This window comes from Neolamprologus brichardi, chromosome 3 (genome assembly GCF_056152115.1).
Source record: "Neolamprologus brichardi isolate AB-2024 chromosome 3, ASM5615211v1, whole genome shotgun sequence".
In the NCBI taxonomy this organism is placed as follows: domain Eukaryota; kingdom Metazoa; phylum Chordata; class Actinopteri; order Cichliformes; family Cichlidae; genus Neolamprologus; species Neolamprologus brichardi.
The window spans coordinates 55,055,778-55,079,684 of NC_142106.1; the positions used below are offsets into that span (position 1 = coordinate 55,055,778).

A 23,907-nucleotide genomic window follows, 5' to 3' on the forward strand; every position below is an offset into this window, starting at 1 on the left:
TGCAACAGCAACGCGTAGAGCAACAGATGTTTCATGGCCTGCAGGGTGGTCGACATTTTTAAAAACACTCGCCCGCTTAAATGTTCCTCTGTCTGCTTTTCCTAATGCTGAGGTGAGGAGGACTATTAGCCAATATAAAGGCGACACTGGCGACCCGAGTGTTGAAACAAATGGTTTGCACAAGAAGCGGTCACTGAGTGATCAAAGCTTATTTACCACACATAAAAAATCAAGGCAGAGTAGAAGCGGGTGGATCGATTTTTAATGAATTTTAAAATTATGTTTGTTTTTCTTATTCTTGAAAAAAAGATCATTTACCCTCACATTTGTTTCCCTTTTTATATACTACTACTTATGTGTTTTTTTCTTATTTATGTCTATATTGTTTTGTTAAATGGATGACAGTTTTCTCTTTTTACTACTTTTTGAACTCTATGCTGATGTTTAAAGATTGTATTATTACTAAATAATGTTTTTAACAATTAGGTGAAAATAAATATCAGATGAAACGATATTCTCTTCTGTTATCTTTTATTATTTGTTACTTGAATCAGTATCTGCACTGCACACAATCAAAGTTATTTTCAAAACATACAGAAACAGGTCTTATTTTGTTAACAAAATGACAAACCATTGCATCGTTACAAACAAGGTTATCACTGTACATATTAATTAGTCTTGAATAAGACGCTCCTTTTTGCACATGATATAGAAAAAACACACAGTGTTGTCCGCAGGTTACCGAAAAGTCATTCTGAACCTGTCTCCCAGAATACAATATCCGAGCGGTGTTTTTAAAAGAACAAGTTTTATCTCGGGTGAAAACTTATCAGGTGAGTTACCGAAGCTGTCAAAAAAGTACCCTTGCTTGTCTTTTGTGATATAGAACGCCAACCAGTGCTTCCCAGGTAAGTCTGATGGATCTGTATTCACAATGCCCATGCATGGATATCTGATGGTCTTTGCTGGCAGCTGGTCACATGCTAAGACGCCTAGAAGATGAGCCTTGTTACTAATCCTTTTAACAATGCTGGTTAGTTCTATTGTATTCATTTTGAATCTTTAGTAGTCCAGCAGCACTTGTCTCATATTAGATATTTCGATGACTGAATCAAATACAGAGTAACACACCAGGTTCATTGTTCGGGGTAGCGGATTTCTGAAACGGGTTTCCAGCCTCACGTTCCCAGTTTTAACTAACGATACATTCCCTGAGTGTCCTTCATCAGCTTCCAGATTGAAACAGAATAATGTGTAGCCGTTACCAAAGTCCTCACGTGTTATGGCCAATGGTCTATCCTTTAAATGTCTTCAGTGGTTTGTATCAGCTGATAAAATTCTCTGGTATAGTGTTTTCTCTGAAAATTTCGCTGGAATGGTTTGGCCGGATACGACTGTTCATCAGCATATAAACACATGAATTCTATATCACAGTTTTCAAAATTAAATGGATTACCTGTAAAAGAACTAGGATGAGCTTCGTTATCCACGAAGGCGATGATGACGAATTTAGGCAACCTGCCCATAAATAAATTGTCATTAGTTGATATTCTTGCCCCAGCAGGTATGGAGAAGGTCTTTAAAGAAGCTCTGTCTACAGCATATTTTGCATTTGCATGATGCAGCGCCTTGCCGTGTGCCAGCCTGACACTTGGTGAGACACTGATTCTTTTCACAAATAAGCTGGCAGAGACAATTTTAACTTTATACGCGGTGTTAGCTCCAGTCATGAGAGCAAATTCGTCTTTAGAGCGCACAAATTTCAGCGACAGATCGATTCCATTAAGTAATAATTTTTCTTGAAAAAACAGGTCTGCGTGTACTGGAGCAATCAATTCAACAATACTGCTATTCGCTGTATAAGTACCTCTGGTCACCAGACCCTGGTTCTCCCCTTCTATACATGTATCATTCATGTGCGAGGCTGTGTCTGTACAGAATAAAGCGCTGCTGAACTGTGTGTCTAAAGTCTCCTTATTATAATTGATAAGACATTCTGTTATGCCTCTGTATGGATACGTGTTGGATGATTGGCTAATCAAGCGATCCCCCAAATTTACATCTACCTGACTAAATAAGGTACAACCTGGATAATTAACAAGTCCCACGTTTGCATCCCTGCCTAAGTTTGTGCCGTCAGCATTTGTGATTCTTACTCGTGTGTAGATATAGGAATCGTTTAGATCCAGGTAATCCTCTCCGGACGATGAGATGTAAAACTCGATTGGACCTCCGTCTGTGATTGCAGAAACTGGTCGTTTTCTCTATGGACGTTTGTGTGTATGGGACAGTAAAAAGATCGAGCTCTGTTTTTAGACATTCTCCTCATTGGTTGTGTAACAGAGCCATTTAGAAGATGTCAAATGCTGTAGTTTTTGAACGACTGGTTCTGGGTCTTTTCACTCCGCGTGGTTGTCTCCGTTTGGTGGCTTTCCTGGCAGGTTTTGTCGTTTTACGCTTTGTAGGCAGTGGTGTATAACGCATGCGTGCAGTGGGAGGGGTCTTAGAAGGTTTGGGTGTATACACATACAAGCCGTTGCCATCCTGCTTAGTAGATGTTGGCTTGGTTATGTTGGATATCACATCAGACACTATGCCTGATGCTGCTGTTTTTAGGTGGGGTTTGACTATGCTGACTCCTTTTTTAAACAACGGTACAGCAAATCTAAACAGGCTGCGGAACAAACCTTCCAGACCTGCGCCATATTGCGTGCTAGTCCCAATATAACCGTTCAATTCACCACCAGCCTGATTTAAATAATATCTTACATATTTTGCTTCATCTGTGTTGTAGACAGACATCGTTATTTTTTAAAAATGGTGTCTTATGGGTCGGAAGTGGAACTTGACAAACACCTTCCCGTATAAAAAGGGTATGTGTTGATTTTGGTCGTCTTTCAAATCAGTTTCTATGTCATTGATTAAGGATTTTGAGACTGGTGTGTAGTGTGGGCTGTCAAATTGAAGAATGGCTCCCCGACGGTCATCGTCTGTTATATTTATTGCTCTTAATAGCCGTGCATGGGCGTCGCCCACAAGCTGGTAATCAACGATATCTGCATAAATAAAAATGTTATATTTTCCGCCGTATATGTCTGCAGGATGTGGTGCGTATGTGTTTTTATAATGAAGTACAAACGGGTCTTCTGATTTGAATCCTAAGATTTCTGCCAGTCTCCCTCTAAATGTGAGAACTGTGCCCCTAGGGCCCATAACACTAACATAGTTACTAACTTCACTGTATTGTGTTTTAATGTCGGTAGTGGCTTGATGTTGCTGACATTTAAAATGTAATTCTTTTATTATCTGCGCCACAGATGCATAATGCCCCACAGACAGCTCAATCACGGTTATGGACAATGCTCCATCTTTGACTGGATCATAAATTTCCACTCGCGAATCTGATTGTGGAAAAGACAACCATAGTTTTGGGTATTGAAATTCTATAACACCGACCTCATACGGTTCATTTAAAACAATAGGTTTTGCTAGCTTTGTTCTAAAATTAGATTTCTTATTGCCTGGATAAACATGTGCTGAAGCATTCGAGAAGAGGCTCACATAAAAGCCTGCATTGTTGTTGTTTGTTTTGTCCTTTCCTTCCTTCCTTCCTCAGTCTTTGTCTAGTGCAGAATGAAAGTATGCAGAGCTGCGGCGTCTCTGTTAATCACACTTCAATGATGTCTTTTTCAGGGATCCATGAATTTAAATGAGAAGGCCAACCGAGCTATTTGACCAGCGCTAACTTTTGTCGGTCCTCTTTTTTTCTGCCAAGTTTTTTCTCTATTTTAAAACTTTTGTTTTTGTCAATAGTCACCTGCTGTATCTCAGGTTAGTAAAATACACCTTTCACTGCAGCTCCTGTCAGATCCTCTAGTTTGTATACGGGAGGGTCTCTTCCTAAACGCTCCTTTATGGTAAAGTACTCGTCTGTGTAGGTCTGATGGTAACCCTTTCAGAATATGCCTCGTAGTTTAGATATTCTCACTGTATCGCCCACATTAAAATTAAAAGTCACCAGTTTTTGGGGTTTCATTTTGTACAGGGTGTTAAAGACTGCTTTCTCATTATCTTTGCACACCTCGGTGGGGGTCATTTTGATAGAGCTGTGATAAGACAGGTTATAGGACTGTACAAGATCTTGGATCACATTAACATATCTTCGCGAGTTAACTGATGTTAAGTATTTCCACATTTTCCCCTTTAAGGTGCGGTTAAAACGCTCTACCACACATGATTTCATTTCACTAAAGGTTGAAAAATGTGTGATGTTATACTGCTCCATTAGTTTTTTAAAATGTTTATTATAAAATTACTTCCCTAAATCTGTTTGGAGTTTTTCAGGCACACGGCCCTCTCACTTACAAACGGATCAAACTGATGGCAGCCTTGGAGCGTTGCAGGCACAAATAGAGGAGCTTGTCGTCATCATCAGAGTGCGAACACAAAGTCTTTACAGACAAAATGGTGTCACAGTTTCTTTGAAATGGACCGTTTGATGCTCAGTTTGTACAGCTTGTACAGCTACTTTGTAAACAGAATAAAATCAGATCAGGTTTGTTTAAGCTGGATGTGAGTTGTTCTAGCAAACAAATTGATGAGTGTAGATTAAAATGTAAATATATACATTATGTGAAGGTGTTCCTTTTTTATGATTATTTACAGATAGCAACAAGAGGCGACACAGAATTCGCAAGGTCATCTTAGATGAGAAGAAACGCTTGGCGGCTGCTGTTGACGACTACAACAAGCTCGCTGAACCAACAAAGCAAATCGTATCCAGTGATGCCCTCATCCAGACCGACGTTTGGCCCTGGCAGAGCACAAGTGAACGTAAGCTCTTGATTTCTAAATATCCTTTTTAAACAAACTCCCAGTATCTGAGCAGTAGTTGAATGTTTTGTTCTTGAATCATAATGTGCTACTATGTTTTCCCATCTGATGTTGTTAAACTGTAGCTGCTGCTGACCTCCGGACAAAGAGAAAGGTCTTTGAGAAGGTGATGGCTGTGAGGCGCCTGAGAGAGGAGGAGATGATCCTTTGCAGGGAGATGCAGCATCACTGGACAGTGTTGTGAATGCGATCTGTGGTGTTGGGGACAATCTCCTCAGACTGTAAGCACATCTTTTATTTATTTATACATTTGGTGATGAATTGATTGAAAATAATAGCAGATGCTAAAGTCTTACTGGATCTTTTACCTATATTTGGGTTGCTAGCTAACACTGCCTTCTCCCTTAAAAAAAGTTTAATTACATGATCCTAATTCCTTGTGTTTATGAGGTGAGGTTTTTTTTGTTTTTGTTTTACTTCTATTTAATAGTTTTGTTCTTTTTACAGCCTCCCTTGTTGGCATGTCGGAGGATGCACAGAAAGGACTCCATAGCCTGGTTTAAAAAAACAAAGTGAACTGAAAGCTGAAATGCTCAAAGTAAAGGACGTGTACAAGAGAATCCTCAGACACCAACCACTCCTGGAAATGGACTCGGAGGAGGAGGAGGACATTCCAGACGATGCCCCTGAGAGTGATTTGAGCACTTCTGATGAAGACTGATTGTGTCATCATTGATGTTATGTTTGGTAAAATAAAAAGTTAATCACATCTGTTTAATGTGATTTTTATAATGTCTGTTTTAGAAATTGCTTATCAACAGACATTTTACATGTTGAGAAGAAAAATGGAATTCCCTTGGTGCAGTTGTTTACCCTGAATCATTCTTTCCCATCTAATTTAATGACTAGTGTACATGTTCAGATACAATAACATCATTTAATTCATGGGATGCTCAAATTATCACAAAATGTATAAGCACCAGGCAGCACACTCACAAGGACATTTTTTGTTCATTGTTTTGTTGAAGAAATCAACAAGTACAACTGAGATGTTTGCTGTAGTGGTGTGTTTGTTAAGAAGCATGCCAGCACACTGGTGAACTGACAGTCCCAGAATGCACCGAGCCAGTGACTCGCCCCAGAACAAATGAAATTAATTATCTAGAAAGACAACCGTTATCAAAGACTAAGTAAAAGAGTAGAAAACAAAAGATAAGGAAAGGTACTGTGGGGTAGGAAAGAAAGGCCAGAGCTGTGCAAAATGACCTCCAGCAGGCCACAAATATGCACGTCTGTTCAAACGGTCAGATACTGACTCCATGAGGGTGGTATGAGGGCTCGACGTCCACAGGTGGGGGTTGTGCTTACAGCCCAACACCGTGCAGGATGTTTGGCATTTGCCAGAGAACACCAAGATTGGCAACTTTGCCACTGACGCCCTGTGCTCTTCACAGATGAAAGCAAGTTCACACTAAGTACTTGTGACAGAGTCTGGAGACATATTGGAGAACCTTCTGCTGCCTGAAACATCCTCCAGCATAATGGTTGGGCAGTGGGTCACTAATGGTGTGGGGTGGCATTTCTTTGGGGGACTGCACAGCCCTCCATGTGCTTGGCAGAGGTAGCCTGACTGCCATTAGGTGCTGAAATTAGATCCTCAGACCCCTTGAGAGACTATATGCTGGTGCGGGTGGCCCCGGGTTCCTCCTAATGCAAGACAACGCTAGACCTCATGTGGCTGGAGTGTGTCAGCAGTTCCTGCAAGACGAAGGCATTGATGCTTTGGACTGGCCCGCCCATTCCCCAGACCTGAATCCATTTGAGGACATCTGGGACATCATGTCTCACTCCATCCACCAACTGCACCACAGACTGTCCAGGAGTTGGCAGATGCTTTAGTCCTGGAGTCTGGGAGGAGATCCATCAGGAGACCATCTGCCACTTCATCAGGAGCATGCCCAGGTGTTGTAGTGAGGTCATACAGGCATGTGGAGGCCACACAGACTACAGAGCCTCATGTTGACGTGTTTTAAGGACATTACATCAAACCAGATGAATGATTCTGTATTGCACTGATCAAGAAACCAACCCAATAGGAGCTAAAGGCATCCTCTTCACATTACTTAACATAGTAAGTTTATACTATGTTTAATGTACATTTTCTTCATCAGTTTAGAACATAACATGTTAGCGCTCCCTGGTTCTTTATGGAGACAGCTCCTGAGACAGCAGGCAGCTTTGGAGAACTCATGCCAGCTGTGGGAATTAAGGAATACTTTGATTTAATATTGATTTCATGACAACTATCCTCAGGCACATATTCCTGGATATATACAATGACACGAGTAAACTCCCATTTTAGAATCATTGCCTTCTTTGTTCTGACTTACTGCCTCAGACTTTGGACCTGTGTCCCCAAAACTACAGAAAATCCATGACACTGGGTAAGAGGCCTTGATCATGTTATAAGTGAGAGAGTTTGGTGTAACAGTGGTTGAACATGCCAAATCAATCCACAACATACTGCCATTCCCCAGCTGTAACCTGCATATGCATCAAACCAAAACCCAGTACCATAGCCACATGATAGACATACAGATGAGGTTAAAGGGCTGTGTCATGTTGCCAGATAGCTTCATCCCAAAAAAGATCAACATTCTTCAAAAACAAAAGTTTGTGAATATTTGCTGTATTGCCAGGCCTAAACCAACCTGTTAAACTTATCAAATTATTGTCATAGATATGAACCTATTGATTGAAACAGAATAATCCATTCAAGCCTCCATCATCATCCAAGATCACTGTTAGTATTCAGATTATTTTATCTCTATTTTCCTCTAGAATGTTTTAAAAATCAGTATTTGATCAACAGACTTTTTAAAAGAGTATTTTGATCCTATTGTTTACGCGTGTAATTGCATTTTTATTGACATTTTGACAGGAAAACCTTTAATCAAATTGTATCTTTGGTATCTAATAATAATATTAACAATAAAAATAATGTTACATATGCAATATGCACACAATAATGATGTGCAAACAAACAAGAAAAATAGAAAAAAATGACAATTAAAAAAAAAAAAAACAGGGCAACCAAGCATATCTGACTGGAGCTTTAATGAGTTTTCATTATTTACACCAGCGGTCCCCAACCTTTTTGGCACCACAGACCAGCCTTTAAGGTGTTGCAGATAAACACAACAAAATGAAACCAGTACCAAAGATTTATTCATAACACAGGAAAAAAAACAGAGTAACAATAAAAACCCTGAAAACCACAAATGTCACAGCGGAGCCTCAAACGACTCATGCACCGGCCCGTGACCCGGGCGTTGGTGTTCTGATTCATGGTGAGCACCATAACACCAGGCCTGAGGAGGGAGCGTATATTTACACACACACATAATACTAATATGAACAATGATGATGTGTGTATCAGTAGAAGGTCACGAACGTGCACACACACTCACATCGAAATATTTGAAGTGTAAACATCCACATTTGTTCCAGTGTTGTGGACAGACTGACTGTTCTGAAGGCAGAACTTCAACAATGTCTCTAATAATAATAAAAATGATAATAATAATAATAATAATAATAATAATAATAATAATAATAATAAAAATGATAATAATAATGATAATAATAATAATAATGATAATAATAATAATACAAATGATAATATAGTAAAAATGATAATAATAATGATAATGATAATAAAAATGATAATAATAAGCTGCTGTGTGTCATGGAGAAGCCGTCCATCACCATGCTGTGGACTCACTACATGCTCTGGATCCCCTTATACATCCTCACAGTCATCGTTGAAGGTGTTAAATCATCGAGTTTCCATCTTTTATTCCAACACACTGAAAGCTGAGCTCATAAGTACTTTGACTTCTCAACATTACGAGGTTCATTGTGTGGTCAGAGTGTTGTGTAAGGGAAGTGTTGGGAGCCAACAGGAAATGGGTTAGCCAAGCAGAGCTGATGATATGAAGCCAGGAAATGAGCACAGTGCATTCCAGCTGCAGTGAGTAACCTCTGTGCTGTAAGCAGAAGTGCTGGAGGAACGTTCTGTATATCAGCGACACACAGGCCAATAACACTGTGATAGTGAATGAAGTAAAAGCACAGCAAGTGAAGCGTTTTTTCCCCTTTTTGTTTCTCTCTCAGCTGCCACCATCTATCAGGCGCTGCCTTATGTTGAGCAAACGGCCTCCCAGTCGTGTCCACTCAACTCAACGACAGCTCCAAACAGCCACCTGCCCGTGGTGCTGGCGCTCTACCTGCCTGTCCTCATTCTTGGTAAGACGGAGAACAACCCTTTGTGACATTACAGTCACCTGATGGACGTGCTGCACAGGAGCACGTTTGTTTGAGTCCAAGCTCCTCCTTTACATGTATGGTCACTGCAGTCGTCTTCAGTCGGCCACTACTTTCATTAGCTTTGGTTGTTTCAGCTTCTGCGTGCAGCCACGTTAAAGTTTTTCTCGATAAATCAGACTCACTTTTGGTGGGCATTGATCTGATTCTGTCCATATTTACACACAACTTCCCTGTGCAAATGATACTTAAAATGACTGAAAGCTCTGATACCAGTGAGTTTTTCTGAGTAATAATGTGGATTAAACTTAATAAAAGCTGTAAGATAGATTAAACTATACATTTCAGACTTGCAGCATAGGCCACTGCAACGTTGCAGAGACAGTTTTACTTTTTTCTTTAGATACTGCATAATCGTTACAGAACTAAGAAATATGTTACCATTATTAGTTTTTTAACTCTTGTGGTCCTCAGTCGCTCGTCCTTGTATGTTAAACATGCTGGTTGGATGAGGGTTAATGAGACGGTTAGTCGTGCCGTTGTGAGGCTGATGAACCTTAACTAAGACAAAAAGATGTTAGACACAAAGGTCGGTCGCTTCACTAACACGACCTAAATCCAGCTGAACTAGAACAGACTGAAGGAAAAGAACACAAAACGTTCTCAGGTTCTCCTGATTTGTTACTGTTGGGAAAACTACGAGTGACAGTTTCCTGAGGAAGAACAGTTACAGGCCTCACTGTCATATCATCATAGTTGGTGTCCGAGCTTTCTGACCAGGTCTGTGGTGACAACACTGAGGAGGGTCTTCTATCTGGGGATGTTAAATTGGTGTCATGAATGAAGTTACTGTGTAACTGTAGTGTAACTGTAGTGTAACTGTGGTGTAACTGTGGTGTAACTGTGTAACTGTGGTGTAACTGTAGTGTAACTGTGGTGTAACTGTGTAACTGTGGTGTAACTGTAGTGTAACTGTGGTGTAACTGTGTAACTGTAGTGTAACTGTAGTGTAACTGTGGTGTAACTGTGTAACTGTGGTGTAACTGTGTAACTGTGGTGTAACTGTGTAACTGTAGTGTAACTGTGTAACTGTAGTGTAACTGTGGTGTAACTGTACAGTAACTGTACAGTAACTGTAGTGTAACTGTGGTGTAACTGTGGTGTAACTGTAGTGTAACTGTGGTGTAACTGTGGTGTAACTGTAATGTAACTGTGGTGTAACTGTGTAACTGTGTAACTGTAGTGTAACTGTGTAACTGTAGTGTAACTGTAGTGTAACTATGATGTAACTGTAGTGTAACTGTAGTGTAACTGTAGTGTAACTGTGATGTAACTGTAGTGTAACTGTAGTGTAACTGTACAGTAACTGTAGTGTAACTGTGTAACTGTAGTGTAACTGTACAGTAACTGTAGTGTAACTGTAGTGTAACTGTGTAACTGTAGTGTAACTGTGTAACTGTAGTGTGACTGTGTAACTGTGGTGTAACTGTAGTGTAACTGTGATATAAAACACTGCTTGGTTTTCAGGAGCCTCGCTCACAGTCGGGCAGCTGCTGAAGGAGAGGCACCACCACCTGGAGAAGTGGAACAGGAAGAGGAAGTAACATGAAGTCACAGCTCGTTGGAGTTACGGATGAAGTCGAATTTAACGATCTGCTGTAAAGAGAGAAAAGGATGTTCTAGACCCAAAATGATTTCTGTTGCACTTTTATTGACAGCACAGATTCCTACAGTACAGTTACTGTCTAACATTAAACAGCAGCTCAGACCAGCAGCCGTGTGTGTCTTTGTGTACGAGCAGCAACGCCTGAGCACGACACCGAGGCTCCTCTGGGCTACCAGCCGTACGCTCTGGTCCACACGGCTTTCTTCTTGAACTCTGCAGAGGACCTGAGTGCCAACAGAGCAGCTGAAAGAAATCAGAGAGATCAGAGAAATCAGAGAGATCAGAGAAATCAGAGAGATCAGAGAAATCAGAGAGATCAGAGAAATCAGAGAGATCAGATGGCTGCTCTGAAGACCAGATCATTTTTTCAGCATATCCTGCCTGTATGAACACTGATGTTTGAGTAAACCTCTCTTAAAATACCACCTGCTCTTTCCACACCTTCTTTTCCAACAGTGCTGTCAGCTGAGTGTCAATAAACATGGTGCATTAGTTCTCATGTAAAGACTGCCACAGATGAGGCCTGTTAGCAGAATGTGAAGCTCATTTGGCCAAAAACAATTACTGGTAACAAACATCATCATTTGTGTATATAGAGCTGAATCACAACAGTCCCCTCTGTGGTAACTTGATATTGTGAGATAACCTGCAACAGTGCAGAGAAACTAACAGCCCAACGACCCTGTCTGAGGGACGTGGTGAGGGTGGAGCTCCGACACAACCAGGTTCTTGGAGGCCATGATTGGTTGGACTGCTCTGTCTCTGTGATCACTGACAGAAATATTTCAGCAGAAACTACAAACTGCATGTGTCTGAGCTGAAATTCAGGCTTCTAACCTGAATACACACATCTGCATCCACAGCAGTGCGATGTAAGCACAGAAAGCCGTGTGTGGATGAGTATAAACCGCTCAGAGAAGAACAGTGCTGCATAAGAACCAGTCCATGAAACACGATGCATTTCACAAGGAGACCCGAACATACAGGCTTTACCACGAAGGTTTAGCTTCTGGGGCAAAACCAGTAAAGACGAAACCACAGCTGGTGGTGTACTGGTCACTTTAGTGAAACCTATGAAAATACACTATTGCCAAACATGTTCGCTCGTCTACCTTCACACACGTGAACTTCTCTGACTTTCCATCCTGAATACATATGATTTAGTTTGCAACTATAACAGCTTCAGCAGGTCAGGTTGATGTTGGATCAGAAGGTGTGGCTGAGTCCTCGCTCCAACTCATCCCACAGAGGTCAAGTTCTTCCACACCAAACCTGGCTGGACGCACGAAGCTGTGTAAAATACCACACCATAATCGCCCTCTCCTCCAAGCTTTACACTTGGACAACTCTCCACCACGCCCACACTGCTTCGATTGTCACATGAAGTCTGAGTCATGGTCTCTGCTGTTGCTGTGCTTTAAACCGCTGCACAGCTCAGCTCCAGCTCAGCAGGCCATCTGCTAATAGGAAGGTTGGTGGTTTGATCCCAGTCTGCTCGCCAGCCATCCTTGAACATGGATGAATGTTAGAAAGTGCTTAGTGCACGCTGTGGCTGTCCCCGCCCTTCGATTTTAGATGGCCCATCACTTCACAGCAGAGACGCTGTCGTTCCCAGTTGCTTCCACTTTGTCACCTCAACTGGAGTTTGTGTTCAGGTGCCATCCTATCAGCAGCACAAACACCTGCTCGGGCTTATACACCTGTGGCCACCAGTGACTGAACACCTGCATTCAGTGGTTTGGAGAGGGGAGTACTTTTGGCTTTATAGTGACGTTTTTACCTCGAGGATGTAAGAACCTGACAAAACTCAGGCCAGGTCTTAATTTCAATGAGACCTGCACAAGGATGGTAATAATAATAATCTATATCTAATTAAACTGTTTCGATGTGATTTCATGAAGTAGTTTATGGAGACAACAGTCTGTGTACTGCTGTGGTTCAAACAGAGTGAAATATTATGAAATGTGTAAGTAGGAAAAAGGCTGCTTTGCTCACCTCTGGCTGTGCTGACCGTTGATGCTGACACGCTCTGGTCAGGAGCTTCCATGATGCTGAGAAGCCAGTCTATGAACTGAGACACACACACGGGGTCATCCCTTCTGCACGTTTACAACGAGTGACATTTGAGCTAAAGGTCAAAGTTCACAGCACAAACACTGACCTTGGGCGTTTGGCTGCTCCAGGGCTCCTTGTCCAGGAGCCGAGGGAGGCTGTGGGACATCGCTAACAGGCACCGGGACAGGGCGCCGTCCACCGACGACTCCTCGCCATATAGGCCGTGTGTTAGAGCCTGAGGCTTGGGGTCTGGCTGCCATGGAAACCACTGGACCCGGATGCCAAAGAGGAGTGGCATGATGTGGTCACTCCAGGAAACTACTGCAGCAGCAAAGAGCTGGAACAGGAAGTCGGTGGCCTGCAGAGCACACTCAGTTAGAAACACACGACACAGAATCTGCTTCCACCAACTCAGATACACAGAAGAAGCAAACAGCAGCAAGCTTTGCTCTACTGCTGATGCTCGAGAGCAGCCTCGCTGTAGTTAACACGGCACCGTCATGGTGGACCAGCATTTAGCTAAGCTCAGCTGCTCGGAGGAAGAGGAGGATGTGTGGGAGTCACATGGCGGTCACTCAGAAACATACCGATCTGGTGTCTCCACGCTGGACGTCTGTTACGCTGTAGGCAACATTTCGGATATGTCCCATCAGCTCCAGGAGCCACTCCACCCGTCTGGAGATGCCTGTGACAAAGATGCTGACTAAATGAAAACCATCATGGTAAAACACACAGGTGTCAGTCGTCTGTTAGATCAGGAGAGATCCACTTTCCACGCAGTAGGAACGCCTTCCTGTCTCACCTGTGTTGATGCTGGTTGCCAGGCGACACTGGTAAAACATCTGCAGGAGGAGCCACCCCACTCTGCGGCTCGGCCAACCACGGAGGACACCAGCAATGACATCATTAAGACTAAGGAGGGGCACTCGTCCCTGAGAGGTCAGGTAGGCTAAGACGAAGCTGCTTGGACACGAGCTCCGTCTCGCTCTTCAGCTGCATCAGAGGAGAATCAGCATCACTGTCGCTAACTTCAGCTGCAACTAAAGGTGTGTTTGTATCTCTTTATGAACACGGGGACGCTTCACATGGCTGCACAGAAGACACAGATCTGCATCCGTCACATCTTTTTAAATACTGGGTTTGCCAGTGTGTTCCTATGGTAACCATGGTGATTCCTCAAACCTTACAGGGTCACATGAGCTCGATCATCTATGGCTCCACATGCTTGAAACCACAAAGACATCCTCAGAAACACAACAGCAGGTGATAACATGAAGCTGCAGCGTCTTACCTGAACGAGGTAACTCTCTGATCCCACCAACGCCACCAGCCCGTTGACAGCAGCCAGCCGCTGCATGGTGGGACAGCCCTGTAACACAAAGGTCAGCGCTGGGACCCCAAACATCCTTTCACGTGATTGGACATCGTTTACATGAACATTTAGGCTGAGATGCAGAAAGTGAGGTTTTGTACCTCAGCCAGTAAGATTCTGATCCAGGCTGCGAGCAGGTGAGGGTGGATGTGCTCTGCTTTGCCGTGGCCGCACACCGACAGCCCGTGGACCGCTAACCCCAGAGCCAGGGAGAAGCCCGGGGTCTGGGGACACAGGGTCATCAATGAAACCACAAAGAGCTGCTGGAGCCAGAATGACCCCATCAGCTCTCCTACTGACCTGCTGGCTCTCCTCAGTCAGGCTGCGCAGCGTGTCCGTGACCTCCTCGGCCTTGGCGGCGTCAATAAGACCTGCGCTGAACGCTGAGACGCTCACACACGCCACAGAGTACGCCAACACCTGCACACACACACATGTGAAGGTCAGTGAAAACTTTATACGGCACAGTTTTCAACCTTCACCCCACACTGGCCGTGCAACGTCTCCACCTTGGACAGTAAACAAAGCTTATCTGTGTCACACACTTTTTATTTGCTCTACAAGGTCACGACGACACGTTTTCACAGCTTATAGAAGCCGAATCTGTTCCAATCGTACGGTAAACATCATAAGATACACATTTTAGTGCTTCGAGGTCATAGGTCAAAGTTCACACATCAGCATCAAGCTCCTGACAGCGAGCCACAGACTTTATACACCTGTGACTGACAGCCTGAAAACCATGATTCACTTTCTTCATGGTCAGGAGGGAGAGCAGGTCGTCTACTGGTCAGGAGGTTGCTGGTTCAGAACCAGTTATTTTGGCTACATAGTGCAGGTGTTACCACAAAGTGTTGATGTAAAGTTTGGTCCACACAGCAGGGAAACACACACACTACAGTCATTACAGTAAGATTAGAGACCTTGTACAAAAGCACTACCATTTATATACACACAGTCTACACATATACAAGCAAGTATGAGTGTGGTTCTCACCACAGCCAGGCACAGTGATGCTTGTACTGCAGCTCCTGTGGATCCTCTTTGCCTTGTTTCTGGAGCATCTCTAACTCAGCACGTCGACCCTGCCAACAGAAACCAAACCCTGAGAGGCCTTTACTGTAAGATCAGAGGCCTTTACTGTAAGATCAGAGGCCTTTACTGTAAGATCAGAGGCCTTTACTGTAAGATCAGAGGCCTCTGAGGACTTAACTGTAAGATCAGAGGCCTCTGAGGCCTTTACTGTAAGGTCAGAGGCCTCTGAGGCCTGTGGAGGACAGACTGGCTGACATTTGTGTTGTGTAGGTTCCAGTTAGGCTGCACATCACCCAGTATGTCTTACTGTGTCCTGGTGCCACATGGAAAGGGCAGAACTACCAGCTGGTGAAGTCACGCTTCACGATGTGCATTTTAGTCGCTGAATTCTTTGTCCACACCATTTATTTCTATGAAGCACTCAGTGCTGCTTCTGTAACACCTGCACAAACCTCCATAACGGCGTAGAAAGCTCGGCTCATGAAGCCCCTCCAGGCCTGTGGCAGGAGGAGGGCACGGTGCCACTCAGAGGGCTGGATGTTGACCTGTGCACCAAAACACAGAAGAAGGAAACAGTTCCTCTTTCAAGCTCTGCGTGCACGACAAAGAACAAGAGAGAAAGCAATGGAAGAAGACAACACGTACTTCATGAACGAGGGCTGTCAGCGTCTGCTGGTAACTGCGGCTGACGAGGAAGCGGCTGATGGGTCTCCCAGCACGATCGCTCTGCACAGACAGACTGTACGACAGAAGCAGCCCAGCTGCACCACAGACAGAGAGGCTGAGTTATAATGGTGCTTCCAACAGTGACGTGTTGGTACAGACACACTGTTTGAAATCTCCACCATGTCCTGGCTTTATGAGAACCAAACAGATTAAATCTGCAGAATATCTTCATCTTCCAAACCTCTCCTCAGAAAGACGTCCCTTCCTGTAGCTCCACATATTCTCTCTTCCTCACCAATTTAAGAAACACAACTTTGATATGCTGACTGACAGATTTTACAGAGTTTAAAGGCAAAGCAGCAACATGTTCATAGTGACGTTCAACGACACCACACAGTCGATATCACTGACACCAACTAAATGAGAGGTGTCACTGGGTCACCTGCCAGTCCTGGCTTCAGCCCAGGCTGCTTGTTTTTCTCGTAGGTCTTGAGCATGAACGACGGGATCCCTGCCACCGTTTTACCCTGGTCTGAGCGGAGGTTACCCCCCCTCAGGGCTGAGAAGTAGATTCCCCGCGGCATCTGACTCATCTCCTGCCTCACCAGTGACGTCAAGAAGAGGTCGAAGGCTGGGAACATAAAAGAAACACCATCAATGCATCATCAGCATTACTCAGTATCACACGCAGATGTGACAGATCCACGATCTCTCCAGCAGGAAACACACCAAACACCTGATGTCTGTTTCTGTGCAGCTCAAACAGCTCAAACAGCTGTGATGTTGATGGTTATGAACAGTTGTGCTAAACAAAAATGTTGTAACATCATGCAGCGTACATGTGTTCCTAAAGTATCTTAGCGGTCCCAGGACTGCACTCTCCTGGAAGCTGCTTTCAGGGTTACAGCCTCTAACGCTCCTACTGCCACTAAGACCACTTTGTTCTTGTTCTCCAGTCGCTGCTACTCTGGAAGTTGAAGCACCCCCGACCCTTACTCCTACTACCGGCTCGACGGGGCTTCTAGTCCACATGTGGCGCGGGTGTTTCTATACACTACAGCTTCCTGGTTGTGCTTTGAGTTTATGCTATCCCAGCTTGCATCTTCCATCCTGCTACTACGTGGTGGAAAATGTCCGTAGCACCTTTGCACAGTCTGCAGCCGTGGTAGACTCCCTCCTACCACAGCTCACCTCTAAGCATCTGGATCTTTCTACCATTCATCGGGCTTCTCAGCATCTGTTTCAGCATCTGCACGGATTTGGCTCTGACTGATCTTCATCCTGCTGGCCTCACCAGGTGGATCTCACTGACTCCTCCCATACAGCTTGATGTCATCTACAGGATGACATTTGATGACATCACCTCTTAGTGATGAGCTGGCTTTGGGGATTGAAGCCTTTGCAGACAGAAGCTGGGACACTGCACACTCCAGTACTGTCTCCCACAGTTCCTGATGAATGTTATCAGTGCACTGAAGCACAGTAACAAGCAGGTCAGTGTGCATGAATGGGGCATAGAGTCAGGTTGGTCTGCCTAGTCTTAAGTGCTCTTGTACTGTCAGAATGACACGATAGCAGCCCTACGAACCAGCAGCTGAGCTTTTGTGTTGTTTCTAATGCTTTTCAGAGTTTTGCTCATGTACTGGCTCATGTGCCTCCACAGCTTCAGTAGCTCCTGTGTCGTGGAGAGGCGAGTTATCGGGCCGTGGTTTGATGGCCAGGACGGTTCAGTCCTGTGTTCGTGCCTTTAGCATTCCCCATATCTATAGACCGCTGATCACTGAACGCTTCTTAAACAGTAGACGTGGATTATGTCGGGTCCTGCTGTTGTCCCAGACTCATTGTCTCGAGAGTAGATCCTGGATGGATCTCTAGAAGCAGTTTATTCTGTCGGGACGACAGGATACGACCTGTTGGTTTGTTGGCTGCTCCAGTTTACCTGGAAGAACAGACGAGGTGGTGAGAGTCATCAGCTTCACATAAGATGAGCCTGGGACGGAGAGATCCTTCTCATCTTCCTCCTTTTCTTTACTCTGTTCATCTTCTTCGTTTTCAGGGAGCTTTGCAGGTGGTCGGGCCTTCCAATCAGAGAGGAGAGAGAGCTGACACACGGCGGCGTATAGGGACGTTTCTGAACACGCTAAAGTAACTGAAACATCAGCTTCCTCATTAACTAGTGCCTCATAGTTACACCTGACTAACGTCTGAGGACAATTAATAAAGAAACATTGCAAAATGATCTGGCTAATATGTTAGAAACTGTTCTGATGTTGTTATGAGAGTGGAGCAGGACTCTTAACTGCCTCAGGAAGGTGGTTGATGGTGTGATCTGTTTCAGGAAAGGCTGCCAAAGCCCTGTAGCCACAGCTGGCCACCTCTGGATCCAGTTACAACACAAAGGTGCAGACACATGTTTCTGTTTCCTACAAGAGGATGAAACTTATGTGACATCACAGCATATTTGTGCATGTAGGAGTCATCATGTCAGCTGTGTGTGTGGATACAGTATATACAGACCTCGCTCAGAGCATAAGTCCAGAGAATGCTGACCACCTCTTCTTTTAATTTCTAATGACAAAAATAAGAAGTGAATTTAATGCACATTTAACACACACACACACACACACAGACACACACACACACACACACACACACTAGAATCAACAGAGTTTTCCAACCTTTTCTTATGTTTTCTGCAGACTTTCTTTCAGCCAAATCGCTGCACTGACCTAAAGCACGATCTGCACGACATTTCCTTCAAACACAGTGAAGGTGGACGCCGCTCTTAATGAAACCCAGAATTAGCTTTCATGTATATGAAAGTTGCTGCTGTGCTCTGGATCTTTGGCATTTTGCATGAAGCGATTTTCTCTAAGCTTCAGTTCACACAGCAGAGAAGTTTGTGTCTGACTCAGTGACTGCAAGGTGCTGCACAGGTCCTGTGGCTGCAACCCAAAAGCATCCCTATCAGGCGTCCTGTGCTAATACGCCATGTTTGGTTTTGGCCTTTGGTCTTGTGTTTGTTTAGATGCCACTTTGCAAACCTAAGCTGTACTGCCATATCATTGTTAGAGAGGAGGAGAGCTTTCCAACAAGCAGCACTGCATGGTCTAGGATTCATCTGCTGGGACGGCCTCTGCTGCTGTGTTGAATCCTCCAGAGCAACAAATTACCAAAACGTCTGTTTTTAAAAAGAGGCTCACACTCGCTGATCCATTTATTAGTTACTGTGAAGTCCGAGCAGAACAGGACTCTGAGGACTGGACCCTCACACGTCTGTACTTTGTGCTTCTACACAACTTTACATTGATGTGCTAACTTTAGCTACCAAACACAGTGATGTAGAGATGTGACTCTACAGTGAGGTGATACAAACAGCTGGTGAGAGTCCTGTTTACAGACAGAACCACAGAGAAAAACAGAACCTGGTGGAGTTCCTGTGTCACTCTGTTAGCTCCTCAACACAGAGGAACATGAACGTTACGACGCACCTCGTACTGCTCTGATTTAACTGTGAGCTGAGGCACCAGAGCCAAAAGCTCAGCGATGGCTTGAACCACCTCTGGCTGTGAGTGACAGCTGAGCTCAGGCCAAACAGTTCTCCATGCTGAGATAATATCCACCACCTGAGAAAGAAACATTTCTTTTAAGACCAGAACTTTGGAAAAGATTCAAAAGTTATGATGCAGAAAAAAGATGATTCCTGAATTTAAAGAGACAAATGGAGACAGACGAGGTACCTCTGCTCGACACAGCTCCTGTAGTCCCTGCAGGACGAGAGCAGCCGGGGTTGCCAGGTCTGGTCTGTTGCACTGTTTTAAAGTGAGTGAAATGGCAGCCACCACTGCATGCTGGTAAGGCCTGGTTAACACACACATCAGCGTGGACAAAGTGGAAAATGTGTTTCTTCTCATTTTGTTACCATTTTTATTAAAAAGCATTAAAAGTGCCAGGACACGTGTAAGTAAGTAAATGCCAAACACAGCTTCTTATCATTGCAAACTCTTCTGGCTGCAAATGTTTTACAATAAAAGCAAACGTAAGCATTTGTGAAAACAAGAAACAGCTCAATGATTTGCTAAATTTGTACTGTAGCATCCATCCAGAGGGTTTCCCAGGTTTTCACTAATGCTAACAAAGCTGCATGTACATGTTAGCAGGTGTAACAGGCCCCGGGACGATGAGCAGTGTGCACCAGCTGGTTACAACAAAGGAAATAATCAAATAAAATCATTGTTTTATTTCATCAACACACATAAAGGCCAGTTCACAAACACTGACAAGCATTAGCTAACAGCTAACATGTAAAGGACGTGTGCAGGAGCCTGGATGCAGTTTGTGGAGTTTATATGATCAACATAGTTTTTGGGTTGAAGGTTAAAAGTATGAAGTTATGGCTCACTTGCTTAGAGTTGTATTATATGCAGAGATGGGCAGTAACGCGTTACTGTAATCCGATTACTTTTTTCAAGTAACGAGTAAAGTAAGGGATTACTATTGCAAAAACGGTAATTAGATTACCGTTACTTTCCCGTAGGAACGCTGCGTTACTGCGTTACTAAAACCGTGATTTTCTTGCGAGAATGTCTCATGACAGTGACGTAAGCGAGTGTGACGTTCGTGACAACAGCTGTGTGCAGATCAACAATGGATCATATATCAAGTGCGGGAGAGAGTATGAGCGTGCAGCGTTTAAAGCGTGGAAGTACTGACCTTACTTTGAGTTTGATTCGTAAAAAGTGACAAAAACATTAGTGTCCGCTGTGCGTGGGAAGAAAACTTCTTTTTACAGCGAAAAAAACCGAGTAGCTACGACGTAATGAGAAACTCACAGAGAAACTGCCGTATCCTTCCACTGACCGCTGCGGCACACCTGCACCAGGATAAACCTCCGCCTACTCTACTCCTGCTTTACAGGTGAAAATAGAGCAAAAGGACCACTAGTCTTTGACTTTATTTATTTTCTGCTGTGTTTTACTTGCATCTGAAAGCGTGAGTGTAAACACAAATATATATATATATATATATATATATATATATATATATATATATATTATGTGCTGGAATGTGCAGAAAATAGGTTTAAATGTTAAACTAATTTCTTCCAGTCAGAGAATGGTGCATATAATTAAAATTTTGCTTCATGCATAAAGTTAAAAGATTAAAACTAACAAAACAAGTTTTAAAAAGAGACTTTTCCATTTGATTACATTTTGTATGATGGATTATGTAGAAAAAGTAGAATTGGGCTGAAAGATCTATCGCTTTATCACCTATTCAGGTTGTAAATCATGTTTTTAAAAAGTAACTAAGTAACTAAGTAATTAATTACTTTTGAAAATAAGTAATCAGTAAAGTAACGGGATTACTTTTTTGGGGAAGTAATCAGTAATTAATTACTGATTACTTTTTTCAAGTAACTTGACCAACACTGATTATATGGGAAGCAATGCTTACACACTGACATAATCATAGTTTGATTTCTTTTGCTTCAAATGTATGCTTTTATTTTGATAGTCTGGCAGAGACAGGAAGTTAGCTGCCTCTCAGTCTCTCTGTTTGAAATGAACTTTGTAAGACTTCCTTCTGGATTCAGTCACGTGTAGCTGCTCTGAAAGATTTAAAACTGGACTCCTGCTGATTTTTGGAGAAACAGGGACTCAGTGGAGCGTCGAGCTGAGGCTTCATTCACTGCAAAGCTACAAAGTGCATTCATTTATCTTAACAAGCAAAGTTGATGTGACTGAAAAAACAAAGATTTTTCTGAACTTTTATCAGCTTGTTGAGCAGAAACATCTATGAAGAGTCCAGTCAGTGATTATTACTCATCAGAAGGGAAGATGAAGAGTCCTGGTGTTGGAAGCTCACACTGTCTGCACTGTGCATGCAAAGTCCACTGAATGAATGAACCAGTGAATGTAGGAAGTGCCCACTGTTTCTGTAAGTATGGGAGGACCCACCTCTCTCTGCAGATGTCCCTGACACAGGCAGCCCTGGCCAGGATCTGCTCCCACTGGGTGTCCCTCCCCAGCACCACCCTGCTGTCCTGCTGGCTCATTAGACGCTGCAGCTCTGGGTAGACCCGGTCCTTACAGACATGACCAAAGCAGCACACAAAGACAAACAGAAGCTTTGAACACATGAATATGACATTTATAGTAATGCATTATTATTGCAAACCTGTTTCTTCCACAGAGCGGTCATGAGGCGCAGTCCCACTGCTCTCAGCTTGGGGGAGCCGGCCAGCATGTGCAGACTGTGCAGCACGATCGGGAAGCAAAGCTGGAATATTACAGCACATATGATCAGAGCCAAGTTTACAAGAGAAACACACGGTTACAGCTGAAGAAGGCAGATGTTAGACGATGACTGCTGGTTTGGAGAGTCCAGCTCACTGACAGAGTGCTTTATACTACAGAGCACTGCATCTATCCCACACAGAGGCTGCTGTGGTCCAATCCCAGCTCCTACAAACTGGGTACAAGAAACACTGTCTGTGTTCACACAGAGAAAACTGTGTGGAAGACGTGGGACTTTCTCTTTGCTCCTTTGTCAAAATGCTAAATATCGAGAGGGGAACATTTCAGTTATGTGCACAAACTGATTTACCAACATTTGCCACACACAGTGTCCTGCTAATGGTGCTAATATTGCGACCTCAACACAAATCTGGCTGCAGCCACTGGGGAGCGCCATATTGGGACCTCCACAGTAGCCGGAAACACGTGACCTCCACAGTAGGTGGAAATACGTTCCTGCATGGATCATCGACTGTGGAAACCTTGCAAGTGGATCGTAAAGGTTGTTACAGAGTCTTTCATGTCTAAATTTGCCGTTAATGATTATATAATTGTAGGAATCATCTAGTTTGCTTACACTGATTACGTTGGCACTTTGTTAGCACTACAACAACGGTCAGACCCCCAAGGTATCTAAACTTTAGTAAGAATGTGCACTTTTGACACCTCTGGTTAGCATTTAGTGGTCAGTTTCAAACGTATTTGATTTTTGCTTGTTATGAACAAATTCACTTCACTACTTTTCACGATCTGTAACATCAATGCACATTGTTCCATTAACTGCATATTGCACTTTATTCATGTCTCTCATTCCACCTGCAAAAACATTGTAAAGGTTGTCACAGAGAGTTTTATATATGTATAAATACTAATATTCTCTATTCCATTCTGTTTTATTGCCCAGATGTTAGTTAGCCTTTGTTCAATTGTCTTTTATATGTCTTTTATACGGGGAGAACATCCAACCTCCACAGAGACTCTCTCTGCACTAAAAGCACAAAATAAAAATCACACCGTCATGTAATTTAAGAAACTGGTCTTAAAAAACAGTTAATCTAATATGTCCAAATGGGGCCCGTGTTAAGGTCCGTACTGGGCTTCAGAACATCAAGTGAACAACGTCAAATGGGACCTGGGTGCGTTGTCTCCTGATAGAAAGTGCTGAGGATCAGAAGGACTCAGGGACAACACGATATCTGTCCAGCAGAGGGCGGCATTATTCCAAACGGCTCCATCCTAGAAACATGATGTGGAACAGCTGACCTGTAGATCTGCTCAAGAACAATCGTCACAGTCTGATCACAGTCAGTCCCACATCTGCCATGTTCTCAGCTTCCTTTAGTACAGGTAGCTTTAATGATCATTTCAAGTGTGGTTGTTTCATGGAAACAGAGAGCAGACTGCAACATCCGTGACAGCCACCTCTAACACTCTGATGGACGTGTGGACAGCAATGCTGCCTTGAACAGTACCGATGTTTCAGGGCTGGATGACGTTTTTGGGTGGGACAGCTACATCCTGACATATCAAGGTTACTTTACTTTTAGGTAAATTTGCTTTACAGAAAAATAATAGCATTTGTCATCCCTTCACAAACACACACATCGATTTAAACCTGACAGACACATATTTGGAAATTAGACGAGATGAATCAA

At 43.4% G+C, this 23,907-nt stretch overlaps 5 protein-coding genes across 5 annotated transcripts; 1 reads left to right on the top strand and 4 right to left on the bottom strand.

Annotated features, from left to right (window-relative positions):
• The first annotated feature begins 8,575 nt into the window (after nt 1–8,575).
• Nucleotides 8,576–10,976, top strand: LOC148105879 (very-long-chain (3R)-3-hydroxyacyl-CoA dehydratase 4-like). Its single transcript, XM_087839044.1, has 3 exons — nt 8,576–8,663; nt 9,010–9,141; nt 10,687–10,976. The coding sequence occupies exons 1-3, from the start codon at nt 8,582–8,584 to the stop codon at nt 10,761–10,763; spliced, it is 291 nt and encodes a 96-aa protein (XP_087695170.1). The 5' UTR covers nt 8,576–8,581; the 3' UTR covers nt 10,764–10,976.
• On the bottom strand, nt 10,851–13,747 carry LOC148105880 (focadhesin-like). Its single transcript, XM_087839028.1, has 5 exons — nt 13,683–13,747; nt 13,468–13,565; nt 12,987–13,238; nt 12,821–12,896; nt 10,851–11,068 (listed from the first exon to the last, which is right to left on the bottom strand). The coding sequence occupies exons 1-5, from the start codon at nt 13,720–13,722 to the stop codon at nt 10,995–10,997; spliced, it is 540 nt and encodes a 179-aa protein (XP_087695154.1). The 5' UTR covers nt 13,723–13,747; the 3' UTR covers nt 10,851–10,994.
• Nucleotides 13,748–14,020: 273 nt separating this feature from the next.
• On the bottom strand, nt 14,021–14,879 carry LOC148105881 (focadhesin-like). Its single transcript, XM_087838405.1, has 4 exons — nt 14,871–14,879; nt 14,553–14,672; nt 14,354–14,476; nt 14,021–14,249 (listed from the first exon to the last, which is right to left on the bottom strand). Exons 1-4 carry the CDS (start codon nt 14,877–14,879, stop codon nt 14,064–14,066), a joined length of 438 nt encoding a protein of 145 aa, XP_087694531.1. The 3' UTR covers nt 14,021–14,063.
• Nucleotides 14,880–15,032: 153 nt separating this feature from the next.
• On the bottom strand, nt 15,033–19,831 carry LOC148105882 (focadhesin-like). The gene is made up of 3 exons (XM_087838406.1): nt 19,694–19,831; nt 19,445–19,579; nt 15,033–15,337 (listed from the first exon to the last, which is right to left on the bottom strand). The coding sequence occupies exons 1-3, from the start codon at nt 19,829–19,831 to the stop codon at nt 15,245–15,247; spliced, it is 366 nt and encodes a 121-aa protein (XP_087694532.1). The 3' UTR covers nt 15,033–15,244.
• A 253-nt stretch (nt 19,832–20,084) lies between these two features.
• On the bottom strand, nt 20,085–22,412 carry LOC148105883 (focadhesin-like). Its single transcript, XM_087838407.1, has 3 exons — nt 22,134–22,412; nt 21,914–22,041; nt 20,085–20,151 (listed from the first exon to the last, which is right to left on the bottom strand). The coding sequence occupies exons 1-3, from the start codon at nt 22,200–22,202 to the stop codon at nt 20,085–20,087; spliced, it is 264 nt and encodes an 87-aa protein (XP_087694533.1). The 5' UTR covers nt 22,203–22,412.
• Nucleotides 22,413–23,907: the final 1,495 nt, after the last annotated feature.